The sequence below is a fragment of the Salvelinus alpinus genome, chromosome 4 (assembly GCF_045679555.1).
Source record: "Salvelinus alpinus chromosome 4, SLU_Salpinus.1, whole genome shotgun sequence".
NCBI lineage: Eukaryota > Metazoa > Chordata > Actinopteri > Salmoniformes > Salmonidae > Salvelinus > Salvelinus alpinus.
Window position 1 is genome coordinate 45,574,709 of NC_092089.1, and position 25,062 is coordinate 45,599,770.

At 41.8% G+C, this 25,062-nt stretch overlaps 1 protein-coding gene across 1 annotated transcript; it reads left to right on the forward strand.

Moving 5' to 3' along the window:
• Window positions 1-561: 561 nt before the first annotated feature.
• On the forward strand, window positions 562-24,942 carry lingo4b (leucine rich repeat and Ig domain containing 4b). The gene is made up of 3 exons (XM_071397478.1): window positions 562-1,104; window positions 21,457-21,573; window positions 21,700-24,942. Exon 3 carries the CDS (start codon window positions 21,712-21,714, stop codon window positions 23,545-23,547), a length of 1,836 nt encoding a protein of 611 aa, XP_071253579.1. The 5' UTR covers window positions 562-1,104; window positions 21,457-21,573; window positions 21,700-21,711; the 3' UTR covers window positions 23,548-24,942.
• Window positions 24,943-25,062: the final 120 nt, after the last annotated feature.

Sequence of the window (25,062 nt, forward strand, 5' to 3'; positions counted from 1 at the left end):
AGATGTTGGGCCTTGGCTCCCATCTGGCATCTTTCTGAGAAACAGTCACAGTGTTAGATTAAAACAAAACCCAGAGTAGTTTGCCCGAATCCCACTGATGGGGAGTTCACAGGGTATTGTCAGGTTGGCCACACTTGATAAGGTGCTCGCCAGAATTCTTCTTGAACACAAATCTCTTGTATAACCTAAAGGGAATGCTCAATGTCAGGTTAGAATCAACCATACCAACATGTTTTTGTACCAATTAAAATATCAAATCATGTTTTGTGAGGATTATTGGGGCAAATCCACGAATGATTGCATGCATGTGTATGCACACTTTGAGGCATGGACTCTCCAACCTAACCCCGAAGGGGATGAATTTAGTCTGTGATTGCCCTATAGTTTTTTATTTCTCTATATTTCTTGCCCAAGTCAAAAGATTTGGCTGACCAGCGTGCACATTTGCCCATCATTCCCAAATATTGGCCTACACAGCACGATAGTAATGTACTGTCCTGGATCATTTCCAGAACTCAATCAGTCTAGTGGATAAAATCACAAATGCTGTCAGAATGCTGAGAGCTCAGGGATTTCGCCACCATATTCGCACATCTATGGTAGCCTACCATGAACCCGTTGTTGCACACTTGGTCGTTGCTCTCTGTCCTCATGGACAAGTGTTTCATTCATGTAGTTTACTGGTTCGTTGATTCACACCTATAGGCTACTTTCCTCCAGTTTGCTTGAGGTAATTATGAAATGTTTCTGTGGGATGCGATTGCGACTCGAGCATCACTACCACGCAGAAGAGCACGAGCAGGGGCAAGAAGGCGGGCTTTCGATAGCGTCAGAAGAGAATAAAGTAGTCGACCTAAATTATTTTCCGTAGCGTAATTATCCTACTACTCCCCGAGGGTGGTGCAGTAGTCAGAAGAAATTAATGAAGGAGGACGAATTAAATTGTGCGAGGTCTCAAGGCATATGTTTTAAAGTCTTGTAAAACATGATAAATCAACCAGCAACCGAACGAAAAGCTTAGGCGAGAAGGAACCCGAACGTTTGGAGTTGTGCGTAAAATATGGAAATGTTTTACTATCAACGTTTCATTGAAGTCATTAGTTGGTGAGTTTTCGTTCATTGTATACAATTTTCATTGTACATTTTAAATTGTGTAACCCTAACCCTAATTCATTTTGCAATTGTGTTTTTATATTAGACAGTTCATAAACTAGGCTACTGATTTACCAATCTGCATTGTAGGCTACTTGTCAATAATATGAACTAAGCACCTGTGGGCAACAATATTTTGTACATATTGTGAATTACATCATAACGTTACTTGTTTGTTTCTGGAAACTCAAGCAGGACAGTCGTCTAGGAGCGGACTTGTGTTGTCGCCCTTTGGCGTCGATTGATTTATGGGTCAGCCTAATTCAGACCCCATGTAATAGTTTTATGGTCAACGTGGGCTTCTGGACAGAGACCTCCTCAAACGAGTTCTTGACATGGCTTTCGACTTTAATCCCACAATAAGTGCCAAAATGGTGACTGTCATTTCCATTTTGTTCCTTTGACTCAACATTTGAACAGGTCCACAACCTAATATGGAAGGAACACAAACAGAATATAAATAAATATACATAAACACAGTACCTGGGTTGGCTAGGCTATATCGTCAAAGAAGGAAAGGCTAGACTACTTGATTTATCTTCAGATGTAAGTGTATGCATGATGCTAAATTTTTCCGGTGGTGACCATTTTTTAAAAACATTTAAAGCAATCCTGATTGAGCATGGTAAATGTTCTTATCATTTAGAATAAGTTGGATGAGCCAATCATATAAATATCCTTTAAAACGTATAATTAGATAACTAGATGTTTATGATATATTTTCAATTTCATAATTGATTTTCATCTGCAGCCTGATAAACTAAAATGAACATTTAAATTATAATTCATCAAGGGAGAGAGAAAGATACAATAATGTTATCCAGCCTGTAGAAAAAAATAATGCTTTCCCCCCCCCTAGCCAGAGAGAAGGTGAATATCACAACAATGAAGTGCAACTGGCAAAGCTGAGTGCCAAAGAGTACGTTTTGGTGACTGGCCAAATAGGCACTTTAATCAGGAGGTGCTTTATGCACAGGAAGTATTTCAGTCTCCTTGTTAGGGGACTGATTTATCCTGACTTAATTATTAACAAGACCTGATCTGGGTCAAGCAAGAAAGTATTTTTCATCAGTGCCTTCTTTGTTTTGCTTGGTCATCGTTACCGAAGTGTAAAGCCAATATTTCGAATGTACTTGTTCTTCATTTCAAAGTTCTGTGAGGCAGGGCTGCTTATACAGTCCCAACAATCCAGGAATGAGAATATATTTTGACGGGTTGCTCAGCTGCAGCTTTTAGCTTCATCTGCAGCCCTTAATAGTAGGCTTAGCTAAAAGGATTGGGGCAAGGTCACGCGGTAACGGAGTCACACTCCCACTATAAAAACGGCCATATCTTTTAAGATGTGTCATGGAGCCATATGGGAGTCATTAGATGCATACAATTAAGATGCATTATTTTGTTGCTGGGCAGCTGTGACTCCATCAAGCATTAATCATTATTTTGCGTTAAAGATATATTTGAACAATTACTTGTTAGTATTGCACTAACTAGTACGGCACTAAAAAATACATATATATTTATAAATATAATCGTTAAAGATGCAATACGTAACATTTTGGGCGACCTGACCAAATTCACATAGAAATGTGGGTTATAGATCTATTATTCTCATTGAAAGGAAGTCTAAGAAGCGGTAGATATGTTCTATGTGGGTTATTTCTATGTTTCCCAGTCATTAAGTTTAGTTTTTGCGTCTTTTACTTTCGGTTTTGTATACCAGCTTCAAAAAGCTGAAAACACAATATTTTTGGTTACTGGAAAGATATTTCACAGAGGTTTAGATGGTACAATAATTCTCTATACATTGCTTGTTTTGTCACATAAACTAAAATTATTAGAATTTTAGCAACCAGGAAATGGCAGAACGATTTCTGCATATAGCACCTTTAAGATCTGGCCCCAATTTATAAAAAAAGATATGCCCATTTTTATAGTGGGAGTGTGATCCCTCTACCCGCATGGCCTTGCCCTTTGAACCTGGAAAAATGCGCCACAGATCCCTGCACACTTTCATCCATTCTGCTCCAATTTGACTCTGATAGTCCAGGGGATTAACATCAAGGCAATTCCACAGTGAAATAATGGTGGTGAGATGACACTTTAATAGTATGCCAAACAAAAAACATTGATTTCAAAGTTAAACAAACCATATAACTCTATGGACAAGGACTACTTTTTTTCCCCCAGAACATTTTACAAAAATATATTTACTCGAAGAACAGTGCAGATGTAAAGTTTGGTAACAGAATGACAGTGAAATCTCCATCAGTGTTTTATGTTACCACGTTGTCCAAAAATTACTCTGAATTAAGTTTAAAAGATGTCTGCAGAAATAATGGGGTGTCAGCTATGATATGCTGTATATACAAAAGTATGTAGACACCCCTTAAAATTTGTTGGATTTGGCTATTTCAGCCACACCCGTTGCTGACAGATGTATAACATCGAGCACACAGCCGTGCAATCTCCATAGACAAACATTGGCAGTAGAATGGCCTTACTGAAGAGCTCAGTGACTTTCAACGTGGTACCGTCATAGGATGCCACCTTTACAACAGGTCAGTTTGTCAAATTTCTGCCCTGCTAGAGCTACCCCGGTCAAATGTAAGTGCTTGTTTTGGGAATTAGAAACGTCTAGGATCAACAATGGTTCAGCCGCAAAGTGGTAGGGCACACAAGCTCTAAAAACGGGACCGCTAAGTGCTGAAGCGCGTAGTGAGTAGAAATCGCCTGTCCTCAGTTGCAACACCCACTACCGAGTTTCAAACTGCCCCTGAAAGCAACGTTAGTACAATAACTGTTTGCCGGAGGCTTCATGAAATGGGTTTCTATGGGCGAGAAGCTGCACACAAGCTTAAGATCACCATGCGCAATGTCAAGTGTTGCCTGGAGTGGTGTAAAGCTTGCCGCCATTTCACTCTGGAGCAGTGGAAACGCGTTCTCTGGAGTGATGAATCACGCTTCACCAGCCAGTCCGACGGATGAATCTGGGTTTGGCAGATGCCAAGAGAACGCTACCTGCCCCAATGCATAGTTCCAACTGTAAAGATTGGTGGAGGAAGAATAATGGTCTGGGGCTGTTTTTCATGTTTCGGGCTAGGCCCCTTAGTTCTAGTGAAGGGAACTCTTAACGCTACAGCATACAATTACATTCTAGATGCTTCTGTGCTTCCAACTTTGTGGCAACAGTTTGGGGAAGGCCCTTTCCTGTTTCAGCATGACAATGCCCCTGTGCACAAAGCGAGGTCCATACAGAAATGGTTTGTCGAGATCGTTTTTTTTTTTCAATTTAAAGTTTTATTAAGTTTTCAAACAACCAACCAAACACATTCCACATTTACAGATGTGACAGACTTAAAAAAAATAAAAATAATAATAATAATAAAAAATAAAAAAATGTTATATATATATATATATACATATATACATACCTACATATACATACATACACACATACACACAAATAATAATTATAACAAAATTTAAAATGTAGAACTTGCAGCAGCACTATCAAGGTTCTTATTTGCTATTTCCAGCCTTAGCTGAGATGACGAGCCAATGATTAGTTTTTAGATTTTACAGCACCTTACACAACACGCATCTGCTCACCTCCCCGATCCCCCCATTCACTCTGTCCAATTTGAGATATAGTGGAGTAGTGGAGACCAGAGTCTATCAAACTTGGGCTGTCTCTTGTGGAGGTCATAAGTGAGCTTTTCAAGAGGGAGAAAGTCAACAATCTGGTCAATCCACATTTTAAATGTAGGAGAGGTACTAGAGGCCCACAATAGAAGGATACATTTCTTAGCAAAGTATGTAATGGTCATGAGCAAATTTTCTCTGTCAGGATCAAGAACAAAGTCCTGCTGGGCATTAAGAAGATAGAGACACGGGGTCATATCAAACTGTACATCTAGTATTTTCTGTGCAGCAGTATGTATAGATTGCCAAAATCTGGCAATCTCTCTACAGCTCCAAAATACATGCATATAGGTTCCACTTTCAGAGGTACATCTTTTACAGTTAGGAGAAATGTCTGTTTTCATTTTATGGAGTCTCAAGGGAGTGTAATAAAATTTGTACAAAAATTTGTAATTCGATTCTTTCATTTTTACATTAGTAGAGGAGCAGTATACCCTGTCGCAAACCTCCGCCCATAACTCATCACTGATAGTCAGACCAAGGTCCTTTTCCCAGATTATTTTCAAAGGAGTAAAGGAGGAGCCTCCTTTCTCAGAAAGGAGTCTATAGATATAGGATATTTTGCCTTTAATGGATTGTGCTGTGACAAGAAGGGTTTCAACTTCGTTCAACTGAGTTCTAAACCTCCTCTTGGAAGTAAATGAGGAGATGACATGTCTAATTTGAAGATATTTAAAAAAATGGGATCTTGGCACATTGAATTCACTGCAGAGCTCTTGAAAGGATTTCAGTGTAGTGGTCTTCTGATGAAATAGGTCTGAAAAGGTCCTGATTCCTAGAGTATGCCAAAGATTAAAGTTGGCATCCCTCAGGGCTTTTGGCAAGTCTGGGTTGCCTACTATAGGCGAGTGAGAGCATATTTGGGAGGAGATGCCCAGGTATTTCTTACAGTCCCTCCACGCTAGTAGGGTGCTGTAAATCACAAATGTTTTGGCTATGTTGCCCACTTCACTAAAGTTATTAATGAATATAGTTGAGCTTAGTGGCAATGAACCACAGGATTGGACTTCTATCTGGATCCACGTTGACTCTTGTCTGTTTGTGATCCATGTTAGCATGTTGCGGATTTGGGCAGACCAGTAGTACAATTGAAGGGAGGGAAGGGCAAGACCGCCCTTAGATTCAGGTTTCGATAGAGTGGAGAGCTTGATCCTAGGTTTTTTATTGCCCCATATAAATTTGGTGATGCTTTGGTTAATTGTTTTGAAAAAGGAAGCTGGGAGATAGCATGGGAGCATCTGAAATAAATAGTTCAGTCTAGGGAGGATGTTCATACGGATTACATTAATTCTTCCTACTAAGCTAATTGGGAGGGAGATCCAGGTTTGGAGGTTGTTTTTGATTCGATCCAGGAGTGGAAGATAATTCTCCTTGAAAAGCCTATTCAGATCTGGTGTTATGAATATCCCAAGGTATTGAAACCCCTGTGTCTTCCATTGGAATGGGCATAGTGTCTTCATAGAACTGGTGAGTGTAATATTGAGAGGGCAGACAGTGGATTTGTTAAAATTTATCTTATAACCTGAAAACGTGCCATACTGAGCAATTGTGTCTAAAATGGGAGGAAGGGATTTCTCAGGGTTGGATATGTAGAGCAAGACATCATCCGCGTAAAGCGAAATCTTGTGCTGCAGGCCGCCTGCAGGAACACCTGTAATACTTGAATTGCTCCTTATCAACTCTGCCAGAGGCTCCGCCCCCAACAAGTAGAGCAGGGGGGATAGCGAGCACCCTTGTCTTGTGCCCCGTCCCAAAGGGAATCTGTCAGAGTTCAGTCCGTTAGTAGTCACCATGGCATTTGGATGAGAGTATAGTGATTTGATCCATTTAATAAAGTTTGGGCCCATATTGAACTTTTCTAAGACTGAGAACAAAAAGCTCCACTCCATCCTGTCGAACGCCTTCTCAGCATCCAGTGAAGCCAGCAGGACAGGGGTCTTCTGTGCGTTTACTTGATCAATAATATCAAAAAGACGGCGAATGTTATCAGAAGAGTATCTGTCTCTAATAAATCCAGTTTGGTCCGCTTTTATTATTTTGGGAAGAAGAGTGTTTAGTCTTTTGGCCAGCAATTTGGTAATTATTTTGTAGTCGAAATCCAACAAGCTTATGGGCCGGAAGGAGGAGCAGGATAGGGGGTCCTTGTCTTTTTTGAGCAACACTGTAATGCGAGCTGTGCGCATTGAGTCTGGGAGAACTCCGTTTTTGCAAAAATCCTCCAGCATTGGCATGAAAATAGGGCTAAGCTGGGGCCAAAAAGCTTTGTAGAACTCTCTGGGGAATCCATCTGGGCCTGGGGACTTGTTAGGTGGCATGGAGGTAATTGCCTCCAGGATCTCCTCAGGAGTGAAGGGGGAGTTGAGATCTTCTTGGTCAGTCTCTGATAGTTTAGGTAGCGAGATTCCCTCTAGGAAGGAGTGGAGTTCTGCTTCCGTGTGTTTTCTCTCAGAGGTATATAGTTTGCAGTAAAAATCATGAAAAGTTAAATTGATCTTTTTTGGGTCATATGTGACCTCGTCCTCTGCTGTTCGGATAGCCATAATTGTACGCTCTGACTGCTCTTTTTTTAATTGATAAGCAAGCAATCTACTAGGCCTATTGCTATACTCATGGTATTTCTGTTTAGTAAAAACTTTTTTTTTAATCTCCCGAGTATAGTCCAAATTCAGTTTGGCTTTGGCTGCTTTAAGTTGACTTCAGGAGGTGCTGTCTGTGGATTGTTTATGTACTTTTTCACAGCGTTCCAGCTCCCTCTCCAGATCTAGCCTGTGTGCTTCCATTGCTTTTTTCTTAGAGGAAGCATATGCAATTAGATGACCTCTTAGTGTGGCTTTAGCAGCGTCCCACATTGTGGCTGGAGAAACAGGAGAATCTTTGTTGTCTTGTGTGTAGTTGTCTATCCATGTAGTTACCAATGTATGGAATGCTTCGTTTGATAGCATGGAGGTGTTGAATTTCCAGCTCTTTGACCTCGGGATGTTTTTGCAGAGGTCAAAGCGGAGGTGGACAAAGGCGTGATCCGAAAGCGCTATGGGTCCGATTCTACACGTGGCTGAATTTATGAAACTCTTTGGGATAAAAAATGTAATCTATACGGGAGTAGGTGTTATGGACATTAGAGTAGTATGTATAGTCCATAGATGAGCTATTAGTCTCTCTCCAGATATCTATCAGTCCCATCTCTTTAGTAAGAGAGTTCAACATCTTTGCAGATCTAGGATTTGTGGTGGGGACTTGAGATGATTTGTCTAGGGTTGGGTTCAGGGTACATTTAAAATCTCCGGCCAACACTCCAAAGGAAACACAATGCTCATTGAACAGGGTTATCATTTTCGACATAAAAGCAGGAGTATCTGTGTTAGGGGCGTATATGTTTAAGAGAGTAATTGGTTGCCCATACAGTGACCCAGTTATCAAAATAAATCTCCCCTCCGGATCAGATATGTTTTTGTCAATTATGAATGGAACATTCTTATGGATAAGTATGGCTGTGCCTCTACTGTTGGATTTGAAAGATGAGAAATACACCTGTCCCACCCAAGCTCTGCGGAGTTTGGCATGTTCAGCATCACAGAGGTGTGTCTCTTGCAATAGCGCGATGTCTGCTTTTTCCTTTTTTAGAGCACATAGTATCTTTTTCCGTTTTATTGCATGACCTAGACCATGGCAGTTCCATGTCAATAGATTTAAGGTACTAGTCATCGTCATCGAACAGTAATCGAACTTTAGTGCAAGTCATCTCTGGGTAAAGGTGGATAGTAGTTACAGCTGCGTTCACATAAAAGGAAAATAAATGGTTTACATAAAATAACAGTCTCTGAACACCCCTGCCGAGTTCCCAAACAACTCGACATATCCCGTTGGATCTATTACCTCCCCGCTCAGTCACAATTCTGTGTTCCAACAACAACAACAAAAAAAACGGGAACAGTTAGCAACGCACAACGTCTCCCCCTCCCCACCAAAGAAATGCCTCATCCTCTCCGCCCCGCATTGGGTAAATGACAACGTAGCCCCCGTCCAGACCACATTAAAAATGGGAGAAAATAAAATCAATAGCCCAGCCTACATATTGTAGGCCTAGGTTATAATATGGAGCCTATCCCTCTCAGCTAAAGGAACATAAATATAGATTAGACGGCTATAATGACATTTAGCAGGGCGGGTGGGTCTTTGGATATCGGCTATATGTTGTCTTACCTCCTTTAGTAATAATAGTAATCGCATTTAGTCATTGGTCCATTTCTCATTGACCGGGGTTGTCTTTCAAAAAACGTTTTGCCTCTTCGGGAGTTTTGAAGTGTCGCAGGGCTCCTTGGTAAAGAATCCTGAGCTCGTTTGGGTATTTGAATCCCCTAAAGATGCCTCGGTCAATGGAGCATTTCTTCACCTCGTCAAACTCTCGGCGCTTTCGGCGTATTCCAGCTGACAGGTCCTGGAGTAAGATGAGTTTGGCGTTTCCCACTGTAATGGTGTTGGTTTTCGCCGCCTGTAGGACTCGTTCCTTGTCGGTGAATCTCAAGAAACGTATGGTGATTGGGCGCGGTGGTTGTCTGGCTGCTGGTGGGGGCCTCAGTGCTCGGTGAGCTCTCTCGAGTTCTATGGGTCTGTCGGTGGACAGGTGGAGCCACTCGGGAAGTTTGTCTTGCAGGTAGCGGATCAGTGGCATGTTTCCCTCTTCTTTTTCGCCCAGATTTAATAGAACACAATTATTCCTTCGCCCCCTGTTTTCCAGGTCCTCTGTTTTCTCTTCCAGCTGCTCTATTTTTTTTTTAGCATATGCTATTGTTTCCATGGCGTCTGTCAATAAGTTTTCCGTGGATAGGATTCGCCCCTCTGCCTCGTCCAGGCGCCCCGCGTTTATGGTTATCTTGTTGTTTATGTCAGGCAAAGCATTTTCCAGGATTGTCACCTTGCCCCCTATCGCACTGAGCTGAGCGTTAATGGCATCTAGTTTAGTGTTGAGTTCTGTACGTTGGGATCTCAGCTCAGAAAAGATGTCTTCGACAGAGTGCGAGGTTGGCCTTCGTTGGGCCTCGGGGGGGAACGGGTCCTCTTGCTCCTGGCTAATGGCGCTAGCTTTTTCTGAAGCTAGCTGCTTCTTGGAGGCTTTTTCCGTCGCTAGTGCTCGAGTCCGGGTAAAAATGGCACCTGTAGTGTCGCCTTTTGTAGCCGCCATGACTTTTTGACTAAAGCTAAATGAGTTTAAACTTGAAGTGGAGGTAAGATTAGGAATTGGAAACTACTTGTGCGGAGCTCCTAGTTCATGCGGCCATCTCGTTCAGGGGTCACGTGATCCCTCCGTCGAGATCGGTTTTGAAGAACTTGACTGGCCTGCACAGAGCCGTGACATCAACCCCATCGAACACCTTTGGGATGAATTGGAACACCGATTGTGAGCCTGGCCTAATCGGCCAACATCAGTTCCCGACCTCATTAATGCTGTTGTGGCTGAATGGAAGCATGTCCCCGAAGCATCTAGTGGAAAGCCTTCCCAGAAGAGTGGAGGCTGTTATAGCAACAAAGGGGGGACCAACTCCATATTAAACCCCATGATTTTGGAAAGAGATGTTCGATGAGCAGGTGTCCACATACTTTTGGTCATGTAGTGTATTTTATTTTATTTAGATTTTTTTTAATTTCCCCTTTATTTAACCAGGTAGGCAAGTTGAGAACAAGTTCTCATTTACAATTGCGACCTGGCCAAGATAAAGCAAAGCAGTTCGACACATACAACAACACAGAGTTACACATGGAGTAAAACAAACACACAGTCTATATACAATGTGAGCAAATGAGGTGAGATAAGGGAGGTAAAGGCAAAAAAAAGGCCATGGTGGCGAAGTAAACACAATATAGCAAGTAAAACACTGGAATGGTAGATTTGCAGTGGAAGAATGTGCAAAGTAGAAATAATGGGGTGCAAAGGAGCTAAATAAAGACAGTAGGGGAAGCAGTAGTTGTTTGGGCTAAATTATAGATGGGCTATGTACAGGTGCAGTAATCTGTGAGCTGCTCTGACAGCTGGTGCTTAAAGCTAGTGAGGGAGAAGTGTTTCAGAGATTTTTGTAGTTCGTTCCAGTCATTGGCAGCAGAGAACTGGAAGGAGAGGCGGCCAATGGAGGAATTGGTTTTGGGGGTGACAAGAGAGATATACCTGCTGGAGCGCGTGCTACAGGTGGGTGCTGCTATGGTGACCAGCGAGCTGAGATAAGGGGGGACTTTACCTAGCAGGGTCTTGTAGATGACCTGGAGCCAGTGGGATTGGCGACTAGTATGAAGCGAGGGCCAGCCAACGAGAGCGTACAGGTCGCAGTGGTGTGTAGTATATGGGGCTTTGGTGACAAAACGGATGGCGCTGTGATAGACTGCATCCAATTTATTGAGTTGGGTATTGGAGGCTATTTTGAAAATGACATTGCCGAAGTCGAGGATCGGTAGGATGGTCAGTTTTACGAGGGTATGTTTGGCAGCATGAGTGAAGGATGCTTTGTTGCGAAATAGGAAGCCAATTCTAGATTTAACTTTGGATTGGAGATGTTTGATGTGAGTCTGGAAGGAGAGTTTACAGTCTAACCAGACACCTAGAATATGTGGACAACTACAAATACCTAAGTCAGAACCGTCCTTGAGTTTGAAAAAAACTATATATATTTTGGTTATTGAACTACAGTGAAGTGAATTAACACATGGTAACAGAATGACATCATGGGTCCCTGATCTGTACTATAGACGGGTTAGCAGACGTCACAAAAACAAATCAAACGCTTTAATGGGGCAGAAGGCAGTGTGTTGTTGTGATTCTGGATGGCCAGATAGCTAGCAATAATGATAAGAAACTGCCATGTGGGGAGTTGTTTCAGCTAGTTTTATGTTGTTCTTGATACCATGTCTTATTTTGAGGTGTTTTGACTGATTTCATGTCAATGCTAATATGGCAAAAATGTGCTAGCTAGCTAACCAACCACTGTAACGTATTTGAAGGACAAGTTCTCATTCTGCAAATGTATTTGTTTTCAATAAACATCAGAGATTAAATATATACGTATGAACAAAAATATAAACACAATATGCAACTATTTCAAGGAATTTAAGGAAATCAGTCAATTGAAATAAATTCATTGGGCCCTAATCTATGGATTTCACATGACTTGGAATACAGATATGCATTTGTTGGTCACAGATACCTTAAAAAAAAGATAGGGGTGTGGATCAGAAAACCAGTTAGTATCTGGTGTGACCACCATTTGCCTCATGCAGCGCAACATCGCCTTCACATAGAGTTGATCAGGTTGTTGATTGTGGCCTGTTGTTCCACTCCTCTTCAATGGCTGTGCGAAGTTGCTGGTTATTGGCGGAAACTGGAACACGCTGTTGTAAATGTCAATCCAGAGCATCCCAAACATGCTCAATGGGTGACATGTCTGCTGAGTATGCAGGCCATGGAAGAACTGGGACATTTTCAGCTTCCAGGAATTGTGTACAGATCCTTGCGACATGGGACAGTGCATTATAATGCTGAAACATGAGGTGATGGCTGCGGATGAATGGCATGACATTTGGCCTCAGGATTGAAATTGCCATTGATAAAATGCAATCGTTTTCATTGTCCGTAGCTTATGCCTGCCCATACCATAACCCCATCGCCACCATGGGGCACTCTATTCACACCGTTGACATCAGCAAACTGCTCGCCCACACGACGTCATACACGTGGTCTACGGTTGTCAGGTTGGTTGAACGTACTTCCAAATTCTCAAAAATAATGTTAGAGGTGGCTTTTGGTAGAGAAATTAACATTCAATTCTCTGGCAACAGCTTTGGTGGACATTCCTGCAGTCAGCATGCCAATTGCACGCTCCCTCAAAACCTGAGACATCTGTGACATTGTGTTGTGTGACAAAACCGCACATTTAAAGTTGCCTTTTATTGTCCCCAGCACAATGTGCACCTGTGCTCTGGACAATGCTATTTAATTAGCTTCTTGATTTGCCACACCGGTCAGGTGGATGGATTAAGTTGGCAAAGGAGAAACTCTCACTAACAGGGATGTAAACAAATTTGTGCACAAAATTTCAGAGAAATAAGATTTTGTGCGTATGAAACATTTCTGGGAACTTTTATTTAAAATCAAATTTTATTTGTCACATGCGCCGAATACAACAGGTAAAGTAGACCTTACCGTGAAATGCTTACTTACAAGTTCTTAACCAACAATGCCGTGACAAGAAATAAAGTTAATAAAATATTTACTAAATAAACTAAAGTTAAAAAAAATGACAAATATGATTTCAGTGCTATCGATAAACAACTCCTGCATTCTCGCCAGTCAATGCATCCATATGACCCTCAAATATTTGGGGCCTTTCCAGCTAGCACATTTGGTTCCTTGGAAGTTTTTGGTTTCACATTGGTTGTTAGAATGAAGCCATGTTTTTCCTGACCGGTAAAACGTAACTTTTTTTTTTACGTTCTGTGAACAGACGTGAACATTTCGGCCTCCCTGTAACCCAAAAATGTATTTTAGGTTACAGGGAGGTTCTGAGAATGTTTTACTCTGGTACCCTGTAAACTTTCCTGGGAGGTTTTACTAAAGCTCTGTGAATGGAGATTATAGTTAATTTGGAGGTTCTTGAATAACTTCTTTAAAACTTTCACTGAATTTTTCAATAAGACTTTTAATAAACTGCTATCTTATTTTGGGTTACTTTTTTGAACTCCAAGCACAGATAGAACATATAATCTTCTGTTATTTTTTCATAGAATTAGTCCACTGGGCCACCAGGATGGAGGTAGCATGACATGTTTTTTTATGCATACAAAACTGTTCATTTTAGTCTATTCAAACAGACTCCATTTCAAAGGAAACAAGCACTCCAAGATGCACTCACAAAGATCTGGCCAATAAACGGGCATGGCCAATACACCTGAACACACTTAACAAGATAGAGGATAGACAGAATCTTGTTGATGCTGAGAACGGAATGTGTATGTTTTTAAATAACATTCTCTAACGTTACTAACGTTTTCTTGTGGTTTTTATGGAAAGAACAATTTGAGAACATTCACAATGGACAACCACACTCTCACCAAGCTCTAAGAAACATATTGTTTTCAGAACATTATGTGCTAGCTGGGCTTATACCCACAATACATCACTATGAACTAGACCAAATCTGTACCAATCATAGATGTCACAAGTTTAGACATCACAGTGCAGCACACGACATTAGAGTACAGTACAGTTCAGTACATTTCAGTACAGTACAATAGAGTAAATTATATTGTACTCTACTCTAGTGTGCTCTACTGTACTGAACTCTACTGTACATTACTATATTGCACTGACCTCTAATTTTCTGTCTTTTACTGTACTGTGCTGTCCAAACTTGTGAAACAGACGTCTATGATTAGTTCAGATTTGGGCTGACCAAATTTCAACTACTTTTCAACATCCATGGACGTCCGGTGTAGGCCAGTGCTCAGTGTGTGTGTGTGTGTGTGTGTGTGTGTGTGTGTGTGTGTGGGGGGGGGGGGGGGTTGGTTACACTAAATGGAAAGAGAGGGGGCACATGGGTAGATGTCAGTAAGAGGTGGGTTATCCAGACTGTTTTCAAACTCTTGCTTTGACCACCACGTGACAGAAAGAAAACAGTTATGAGCTGAACATAACAGTATGCCAGTGGAAGGGAGGACAGGAGCAGGTAACCCAACAGGTTTCTGACTACTATGAATTCCCATTGTAGCCATTCAGTTGCAGTCAGTCTGTTACAGATTTTTTGGTTATTATTTTTTCCCCGATTTGGTAACAGAATAATCACTTAATAAATCATGAACCAAATTGTTATCAGTAAAAACATGAACTAACTGGTTGGTCTACCTTTACTTGTTACTTCTGTGAACTTTCATAATCCTCCCTCTTCATGCGGGAGAGACATTTGAAAATATCTTAAAGATATGTGGGTTTTTGGTAACAGAATGACAAGACACTAGGCAATATTTCTTAAACTTACACAAGGCAAATCCTTAAATTTTTTTTTTATTTCTAATACCTTTTAAGACTTTCTGCTTGTTGTTTTCTAAGACCCCTTTTCCATCTGTTTGACCAGAAATCAAAGCCAGAGCTTATTCCTAATTTCTAGGATGGAAAATGGTTGATGGAGGATAATGTATTCTGTTCACACCAACTCTGTCCTGGGTTGACCGTTTCAAAGGATTGTTTCTGTCGTTCTCTTTTTTTTATGCCATATCATTAGCCTCAAACAATACCCATTTGGAACGATTGTTCATAAACATTATGCATACATAATTAAAGTCACAATATGACTATTTAAATGGCAATACACTTGGGCTCATGTCAAACCAACAAATTACGTATTTTCATCATTGCAGTGGTTATGAGAGAGGTGCTAAAGGACTAGGACTAATGTTTACGCATGTTTTCATTCCACCTTTAAATTTGATTATGTTCAACTAAATTCTGTAGTGTTTCTGCATATCAGAGGACTTACTAAACTAATCAATGATGTAAACACAACATCACAGCATAATAATAAAACCTCATTGTTAATTTGCCAACCAATCTATTTGAGCAAAATGAAGCATGGTTGGAACAAAAACCTGCATACTTACTCTGAGGTCACAAGGAAATGGACTCTGTGTTTCTGGAGCCTTTATTTGATGATGTATTCTTTCAGACTCAACCGCGGTTATCACCTTTATTAGATGAGAGAACAACCCCAGTATGTGCTGTACCCAGAGAGTACAGTATGTGCGTTTTATTACCATGCCACATGATTTGACCCACACTATAGCTTTAGCACCACCATAGCAGGTTACCTTTATTGGTATCAAGTTAGGATTGTGGATGGCTCTGATCAGATTAGCAAGCAACCAGGTAAGTGTGCCAAAGGGAAAAAGCTCCACCTGTCCAGTGGTGTGTGTGTGGAGGATTATGTAGTGTAGTTGCTTTTCTGTGAAAAATGCAACCCGTAACAAACTGTTGTGGCTCTCTTTCAAGAGGTTGATCTCTTTGTCCTCTCAAAGCTGTTTTGGAATAGTGAAAGCAGAGCGGGTATGCTGAAAATGGAAGGACTTTCTAATGAAAGTGTAGCCTAAAGGATACCTTGTAACAGAGGCCCAATATAATCCACAAATTGTAAAATTGGCTGCTGTTATTTATTCTTGGTATATTCCCCATAGGCAGAACGTTTCCTGACCGCTGAAGTCCACCTGAAGAATCAAGCACCTTTTGATGAAGCGTGCTTGCTGGAATCCTTGTTTACCATCCATCTCCTCCTGTCAGACATGGTTCTTTCTCTCATTGTACCTCGATGGATTCAATCCGTCAATGCTATTAACTAAAACGACCTCATTTGGCATGTCACATCTGTGCTACACTGAAACCAATTAACTTTTTTAATTTATTTGTGCTATTATTAATTTTGCAGACAGTACATTTTGTGCAGGGCAGTGACTTAACTGACTGCCTTGATAAAGAATTATAATATAGTGCACCCTGCAACACGACAGAACACTGTCTCTGGAACCAGATTTATTTAAGTGGGCTGTCACAGTGACCCAATTCTGCCTCTGGCTGGGAGACAGAGTGAGAGTGTAAATACAAACATATTCAGAGCGCACACACACATCCGTGTATATATATATATACACACACACACACACACAAACACACACAAAATGCATAACGCCTAACCCTAAGCATACCGACGCATAAACACACATTCCACCATACAAAGACCAGAAACTCTCCAAAACCCACAGACATTGAAGTTGCAGATACACACAAAAAGCATTTGTATAAAACACATTAAATACAGATGAAACAAATGCAATTGCAAATGTGGGCACAGTGTCACACAGTTAATATAATCATATTTGTCACAGTTGCAAGCTTACAGCCAGACAAACATACTCTTCTTTATGGCTTCCCTACATGCTTACTGTAATGCAAATACACAATCTATCTAACGTAGGTCTACACACACTCGCACACACACACACACCGCAATATTATTGAGGTATACAATGTCTTTACAAAATGTTTTAAAGTGATTGAATCAGAAATGGCTCGCTTGACTTGAGGTTGTTTACGAGCCCTTTCTCCTTTTCCTGGCAGACCCAATGGAAAAAGAATCTGGCATTCTGAAGAGCACTGCTATTCTCTCCCCCTCAGCCTAGCAGCTGTTCTGCTCACAAACCTTTTAATACACGCTTGTAGAACTCTGGTGCATATCACAGGGGCTGGTACACTGTGGCAGGTGCCAGGAGCAATAAACAATGTCTTTCCAGCATATAAAAACATACAGATATACACACAGAGACACTTTCAACAGAGTGTAACACACCCGGGCCCCCAGGTCCGGGCTGTTGTTTCATTTCAGCCATCTTAATTGGTCTAAGAATAGCACTTAGGCAAGTGTCAAAGTGTAGCCTGGCTTACACTGTGCATTCTCTTTCTAACCCCATGGCGATTTAGAGAGTGACCAATGTGGGGAGGGGAGGAAAGGTCTGCCAGGGTGTCTGTTTTGAGGACAGACTTCAATACAATGAATGAACATAAGACTTCTCGTGGCCCATCCAAAGCAGCCCCCAGCTAGACATCATGCACCGGTTCAATTGGGTCTTTTTGCCTATAATCTCTTAAGTGTTCCTGCCAGTACTGATTGGGAAAAATATGTCTTGAAGTAGGAAAGACCAAAGGCTTTGGGAAATACTAGGCAGGCTGCAGAGCAGATATCCCTTAAAAACAATGAATCACATAAAAAACAGATCAAACTTAGTTTGGGGTTGTTGTTTTGCTCCGTTTCTGCTGTGGGTCATGTCAAAATGAGGAGGCGGCTTATGAGCCACAGTGCTGAGTGTGTTGGTTACCTAAAGTGATTCCATGGAGTCAGTAATGGGGATTTTGTAGCTAGGCAAGGTCACTGTTTTGACACCCAGAATGTTCTGACATCTGTCCACAGTTTGATGTAACACGATGACAGCTGAGCGGACTTGATGAGTTTTGTGTGATGATGGGGGAGAGCTGAGTGGGAAAGTCCAAATGTTTGAAAGAATTAAGCAACAGTGGGGACCAACCCAAACACCAAACTTGGTTTCTGGATCTGCCATGGGATTGTCTGAGTGGATGTTACATCAGGTTGGCTTTGATATTGTTTGCATTTAGCGTTGTGGTTGTCTGTTAGATAAGAGCTGGCCGCTGCACAGGTTTGGACAGCTGGGTTTTTGTGTTATGCAAAAGGTTAACGGCAGCATCATATTGGCCAATCAGGCATTTTGCCATCAACTGTCCAGCTGAAAACAAAACAAACCCAATACCCTTACCACCCAGGACAGACTTCATTCAGCAGCTTCCTCAACAACAACTATTTCAACCGGAACAATAGTTGAAATTGAATACTATTTTTACTTGTTAGAATGTACTTAGAATAAATACAGAGGAATATGATACCGTGTAACTGTGGAATCTAGATTCCTGACCCTGTCTAATTTGACAGACGGGGTCAGGTCTCTTTGTGACCCCTAGGTCATGACCATTGACTGCAATCTAACTTCATGGTGTATGCATGGACATACAGTACCAGTCAAAAGTTTGGACACACCTACTTATTCAAGGGGTTTTCTTTATTTGTACTATTTACTACATTGTAGAATAATAGTGAAGACATCAAAACTATGAAATAACACATACTGTATGAAATCATGTACTAACCAAAAACAAATCAAAATATATTATGTATTTTAGATTCTTCAAAGTAGACACCCTTTGCCTTGATGACAGCTTTGCACACTCTTGGCATTCTCTCAACCAGCTTCACATGGAATGCTTTTCCAGCAGTCTTGACATATGCTGAGCACTTGTTGCCTGCTTTTCCTTAATTCTGCAGTCCAACTCATCCCAAACCATCTCAATTGGGTTGAGGTTGGGTGATTGTGGAGGCCAGATCATCTGATACACTGTTCAATCACTCGCCTTCTTGGTCAAATAGCCCTTACACAGCCTGGAGGTGTGTTGGGCCATTGTCCTGTTGAAAAACAAATGATAGTCCCACTAAGAGCAAACCAGTTGGGATGGCGTATCACTGCAGAATGCTGTGGTAGCCATGCTAGTTAAGTGTGCCTTAATCTGAATAAATCACAGACAATGTCACCAGCAAAGCAACCCCACACCATCACACCTTCTCCATGCTTCATGGTGGGAACCACACATGCAGAGATCATCCATTCACCTACTCTTTCTCTCACAAAGACACTGCAGATTTTTTTGTTTAGATCAAGATGGGGCACAGTCATGGGCGTATGTTTTGTTACCGTACCAATCCCTTTTAGCCTGCAACTTAGACTGAGGATATAAGGTGCAGAGTAAAAGTGGTAAAGGATGTATTATTTGGTAATCAATTAGTGGTTGGAACCAAAAATCTCAAATTTGGACACAGACCAAAGGACAGATTTCCACTGGTCTAATGTCCATTACTTGTGTTTCTTGGCCCAAGTAAGTCTCTTCTTATTATTGGTGTCCTTTTTAGTAGTGGTTTCTTTGCAGCAATTCAACCATGACGGCCTGATTTCACGCAGTCTCCTTTGAACAGTTGATGTTGGGATGTGTTACTTGAACTCTGAAGCATTTATTCGGGCTTCAATTTCTGAGGCTGGTAACTCTAATGATCTTATCCTCTGCAGCAGAGGTAACTCTGGGGTTTCCTTTCCTGTGGCGGTCCTTATGAGAGCCAGTTTTATCATAGCGCTTGATGGTTTTTGCAACTGCACTTGAATAAATGTTCTGAATTGACTGACCATGTCCTCAAGTAATGATGGACTGTCGTTTCTCTTTGCTTATTTGAGCTGTTCTTGCCATAATATGGACTTGGTCTTTTACCAAATAGGGCTATCTTCTGTATACTACCCCTAGCTTGTCACAACATAACTAATTGGCTCAAACGCATTAAAAAGGAAAGAAATTCCACAAATTACCTTTTAACAAGGCACACTTGTTAAATGAAATGCATTCCAGGTGGCTACCTCATGACGCTGGTTGAGAGAATGCCAAGAGTGTGCAAAGCTGTCATCAAGGCATAGGGTGGCTACTTTGAATTATCTCAAATATAAATAGATTTTGATTTGTTCAACAACTTTTTATACTTACTACATGATTCCATATGTGTTATTTCATAGTTTTTTGGGTGTCAGGGAAAATGTATGGAGTAAAAAGTACAATACTTTCTTAAGGAATGTAGTGAAGTATAAGTAGTCAAAAATATAAAAAGTAAAGTACAGATACCCCCAAAAACTACTCAAGTAGCACTTTATTTTTACTTAAGTACTTTACACCACTGCTTTTAATGTTGTCGATTTAGATTTTGCCCTTTGGTGTTTATGAGGGCTACTGTAGATCTACATGTAGTTGCAGTTACGACTAATGTTTTTGCCATTTTTTTGTCGGTATAAGAGTAAGTGCTTTAGTCGTCATCAGGATTAAAACTTTTTAAAAGCATTCCCAAAATCTGATTGTACCGTAGTTGAATCACAGATGTTGCTGAAATGTATGTCATATTATATTTTATATATTTGTACTTAAAAGGATAGTTCGAGATTTTGTCAATTAAGCCTTTTTTTCTACTTACCCAGAGTCAAATGAAAAAATGTATGTGTCTGTGTGCAGTTTAAAGGAAGTCAAAGGTAGTTTCTGGAGCTATTGCTTACTAGCGTTAGTGCAATGACTGGAAGTCTACAGTAGCTGCTAGCATTGTATTCATGAGTTCATCTGACTCTGGGTAAATAGAAGAAACTGCTTAATTACTAAAATCTTGAACTATCCCTTTTAATACAGTGTAGTGGAAAATGTTCCCTAATTTCTTGTCCTGCTTAATTAATTGAAAACGAGGCTGCACAGTACGACAAAACCTTTTTGTTTCTTGGGGTATGTATGATCTGCCTCCATGGGAATGTTTGACTATTCCCTACTCGACCTTCTCAACTTGGTCCTGTATAGCTTACGTGTGCACATCTGCCGTCACATGTCACGTGTCACTGGCCCTTCCCCAGATAGCCTGCCTAATCCAGATGTCTGGCCAGGGGGCACAGCTCCCATCCGAACTGGCCTTCATCAGGGTTTTTAGAATCAGTGAGCATAGGTCTGGATGCACTAATGAGGATTTTTTTGTGCAGATCAAGATGGGGCACAGTCATGGGCGTATGTTTCATTACCGTACCACTACCTTTTAGCCTGCAGCTTAGACTGAGGATATAAGGTGCAGAGTGCAAGTGGTAAAGGATGTATTATTTGGTAATCAATTAGTAGAGATGCTATCTGTATTAAACAGAGATGTAGGTCGATAGTAACTATGAAATCTGCTCTAAATAGTACCCTAATTATGCTCTGACGTTAATTTAAAAAAAATGTATTGTCTTGATTCCACGCTCAAATTCACCACTTTGTTAGGTTTATCTCAAAATGTTGGAAACTCATGCTTTGTCCATAAATATAGCATTTGCAATCCATGATTTACAAATGCTACAAAGAATCCTTGCTTATGTTTTTTTGGGAGGGGGAAGATTCATTCCTGTCTCTTGTCTCTCTAGGCCATTTGCAAGGACATGTTTTTTACAGAACATCATCTCTTATAGAAGACTTAACTCAAGTCTGATCCCAACTTGACCACCACTGGTAATGAAAACCTGCATCCTCATAGTAAATCGGTAAGTTCCTTAACAAATACTAAAATATATTCATACCTTTGTTTTATTGTTATGGCATTGCAAGTAAGCATAACTGTTCTTTAGCTATCGGTTCATAACTTGTGTCCTTTTTGTTTCCCTTTTTAGGCAGGAGGCAAGATGTTTGTGGAGTCTGTTGTCCGATGGGGGGCATGGAGCATCTTGCTCCAGTGTGGATTATTGGGTGTGTCAGCAGGGGACTTCCCCTGGCCTTGCCCTGCCAGGTGTGTGTGTCGGCTTGAGACTTTAGAAGTGAACTGCTCTGACAAACAGCTGACTTCTGTGTCTCAGGGCTTCGCTAGTGGCACCCAGCACATGAACTTATCTCGTAACAAGCTGAAGACACTGGGTCGTCGGCAGTTCTTTGGATTGACCCAGCTAGAGGATCTGGACATTAGTGACAATGTCATCGCCATGATTGATGTGGAGGCTTTCCAGGGCCTGCAGAACCTCAAGACCCTGTGCATTAGGAGCAACCGCCTCAAGATCATCTCTGTGGGGGTCTTCTCCGGACTGCCCAGCCTGCGCTTCCTGGACCTGAGTGAGAACGAGATCCTAGTCTTTCTGGACTACACCTTCCGTGAGTTGGTGAGCCTGCACCAGCTGGAGGCTGGGGAGAATGACCTGGTGTTCATCTCCCAGCGGGCCTTTACCGGCCTGCAGAACCTGCAGGAGCTCAATCTGGACCGCAGCAACCTGACCTCCATCCCCACCGAGGCACTGTCCCAGCTCCAGAGCCTGACTCGGCTGCGCATGTTCCGCCTCACCATTTCGGCGCTGCCCAACAATGCCTTCCGCCGCCTGCATCGACTGCGCAGCCTCATCATCTCCCACTGGCCCTTGCTGGACACCCTGGCCAGCAACAGCCTGATTGGCCTCAACCTCACCTCGCTGGTCATCAGCAGCTGCAATCTCAGTGCTGTCCCATACCAGGTGCTGCGCCACCTGGTCTACCTTGGCTACCTGGACCTGTCCTACAACCCCATCACAGCCATCCAGGGTAACCTGCTGGGGGACTTGTTGCGGCTGCAGGAACTGCACCTAGCTGGGGGCAACTTGCTCCGCATCGAGCCAGGGGCCTTCAGGGGGCTGGCTTACTTCCGTCTGCTCAACGTGACATCCAACCAGCTCAGCACACTGGAGGAGAGTGCCTTCCACTCGGTGGGGAATCTGCAGGTCCTGCGGCTAGATGGGAACCCCCTGGCCTGCGACTGCCGACTGCTCTGGGTGGTCCGCCGGCGACAGCGCCTAAACTTTGACGGCCGCCAACCCACCTGCTCCACCCCGGACATGGTGCGAGAGCGGGAATTCCGGGACTTCTCAGAGAAAGAGCTCCCGAGACTATTCACCTGCCGGCAGGCCCGAATTGTAGACCGCAGGTCCCAGGAGGTTAGGGTGGAGGAGGGCACTACAGTGCTCTTCTCCTGCAAGGCGGACGGTGACCCAATGCCCTCCTTTACCTGGTTGTCAGCCCAGCGGATTCCGCTCTCCACTACGGGGCGCATCAGGGTGTTGTCCAATGGAACTCTAGAGGTACGCTATGCCCAGGTTCAGGACAGCGGCACATACCGGTGCACAGCGGGCAATGCAGCTGGCAACGACAGCCTGTACGTCAGCCTCTATGTGAAGGGTTTCCCACGTAACCGCACCACGCCCTTTTTCACCAACGAAGGCTGGATAGAGTCCTCACATGCCCCTACTGCCAACTCCTCTGCCCAGGTGGCCAATCAGTACCCATTTGATGCCAAGACACTGATCATCGCCACCACCATGGGCTTCCTGTCCTTCCTCAGCTCAGTGGCTATCTGCTTCGTCTTCATGTTCTTCTGGAGCCAGAGCAAGGGGCAAATCAAACACACAGCCACCATCGACTATGTGCCCCGTACCTCAATGGGGGTAGGAGGAGGAGGAGGGGGTGGAGGTGACGCTGGCAAGTTCACCATGAAGCTTATCTAAGGTTATGTGGGAGAGGACTTGGGACACATTGACTGTCACTCCCTGAGGGTGAAGGCTCTACAGGGACACTGCCTGCCTTCAGAAAGCTAGATCCTCAGTGCACCCTTAACATATGGAAATTATACATATCTGATGACATATCATCCTAAATATCTTGGAGAAGAAAATAATGAACAGTGGTTGTCTAGAAGCCGGTTTATTTAAACTCTGTTGTAATTTTTTTTAAATGGTGTCAGTATTTATTCAACATTACAATTACAGTGCTACAAATCGAACATGATGATATGAAATATTATACATGTTCATGTGTATAAGGAATGCTCTTAAAGTGTCAAGGTTCATTTCACTCATATCAGGTGTGCTTGGTGGATCTGATATACAGATATATAGTAAGTGTGGATATCATGTGTCAACTTGCCAATACAGGTCAAGCAAGAATTGCCCTCTGACCTGAGGATAACTATTTATGCTTATACACAGAGGATCCATTCAGAGACTGCATACTCACCATTTGCTTAAGGCTCTATGAAACTATAATAATATGCAAACACATGACTGTAGTTATATAGTTATAATAGATGTATAGAATATTGTACTAGGCTATATTCAAATACGGTAGATAAATCAGTTTCACTGTACAGTAACATATCATGGCTCACTTTTTGACTAGCCTCTAGTTAACGAAAATTCATGTTGTTTTGAGGACAGGAGTATTATTTAGTTATCGGAATATGACAGTGTCCAGCGGGTGATGAAATTCTAATCTGTACATGAGAATGTATCCAATTCCATGTCATATTATAAACAATCTTTTAAGCTTTAAAACCTATTTCCATTTTCTTTTTTATAACAAAGTAAGATAGTTTGCACACATCAAATACAAAGAATTCAAGAAAAAAAATTGCAAGTCATTTCCTTTTTATATCAGTGGAATTTCTTACTGTATCATTTGGTAAGATATTGTAATCAGCAACAATGCTTCAATGATAATATAACTGTTTAACATTCATGTAACCTCACACTGTTTATTTTTCCTGAATGTTTATCGATCACAGGGTATTGAAAATATGTGCCTGAGTAATCTCACTCGCCATTCAAGAAACAATGATGAACTGTAATGGCGAACAGTACCTTGTGAAATTCAATGTCAAATGTAGGTCATGGACATTTCCATGCTCTAGGTTACTTTATGGCTGTATCTAGTCCTGTGGATTAGTGCCACTCAAATATGCCACTCTTCTTTCATGTACACTTGTTGTGTAGGTACACACAAACCAAAATTCCAAAACAATGTAAATGATGTACACATCTATAGTTAAGTCTGTTGTTTTGCTATCTTATTTGTAAAATGTAATCTTTTTGCATTATGAAATGATTAAAAACCTCTTTAACCTGCCTTATTGCCATGGATTGATTCAGCAATATCCCATAGCGTTTTATGAAATGACAAACTACTTTTCAGTCTGCTACAACATACAAATCTCAGTGGTTCTGAGTTGGGCTCTATTTTAAATG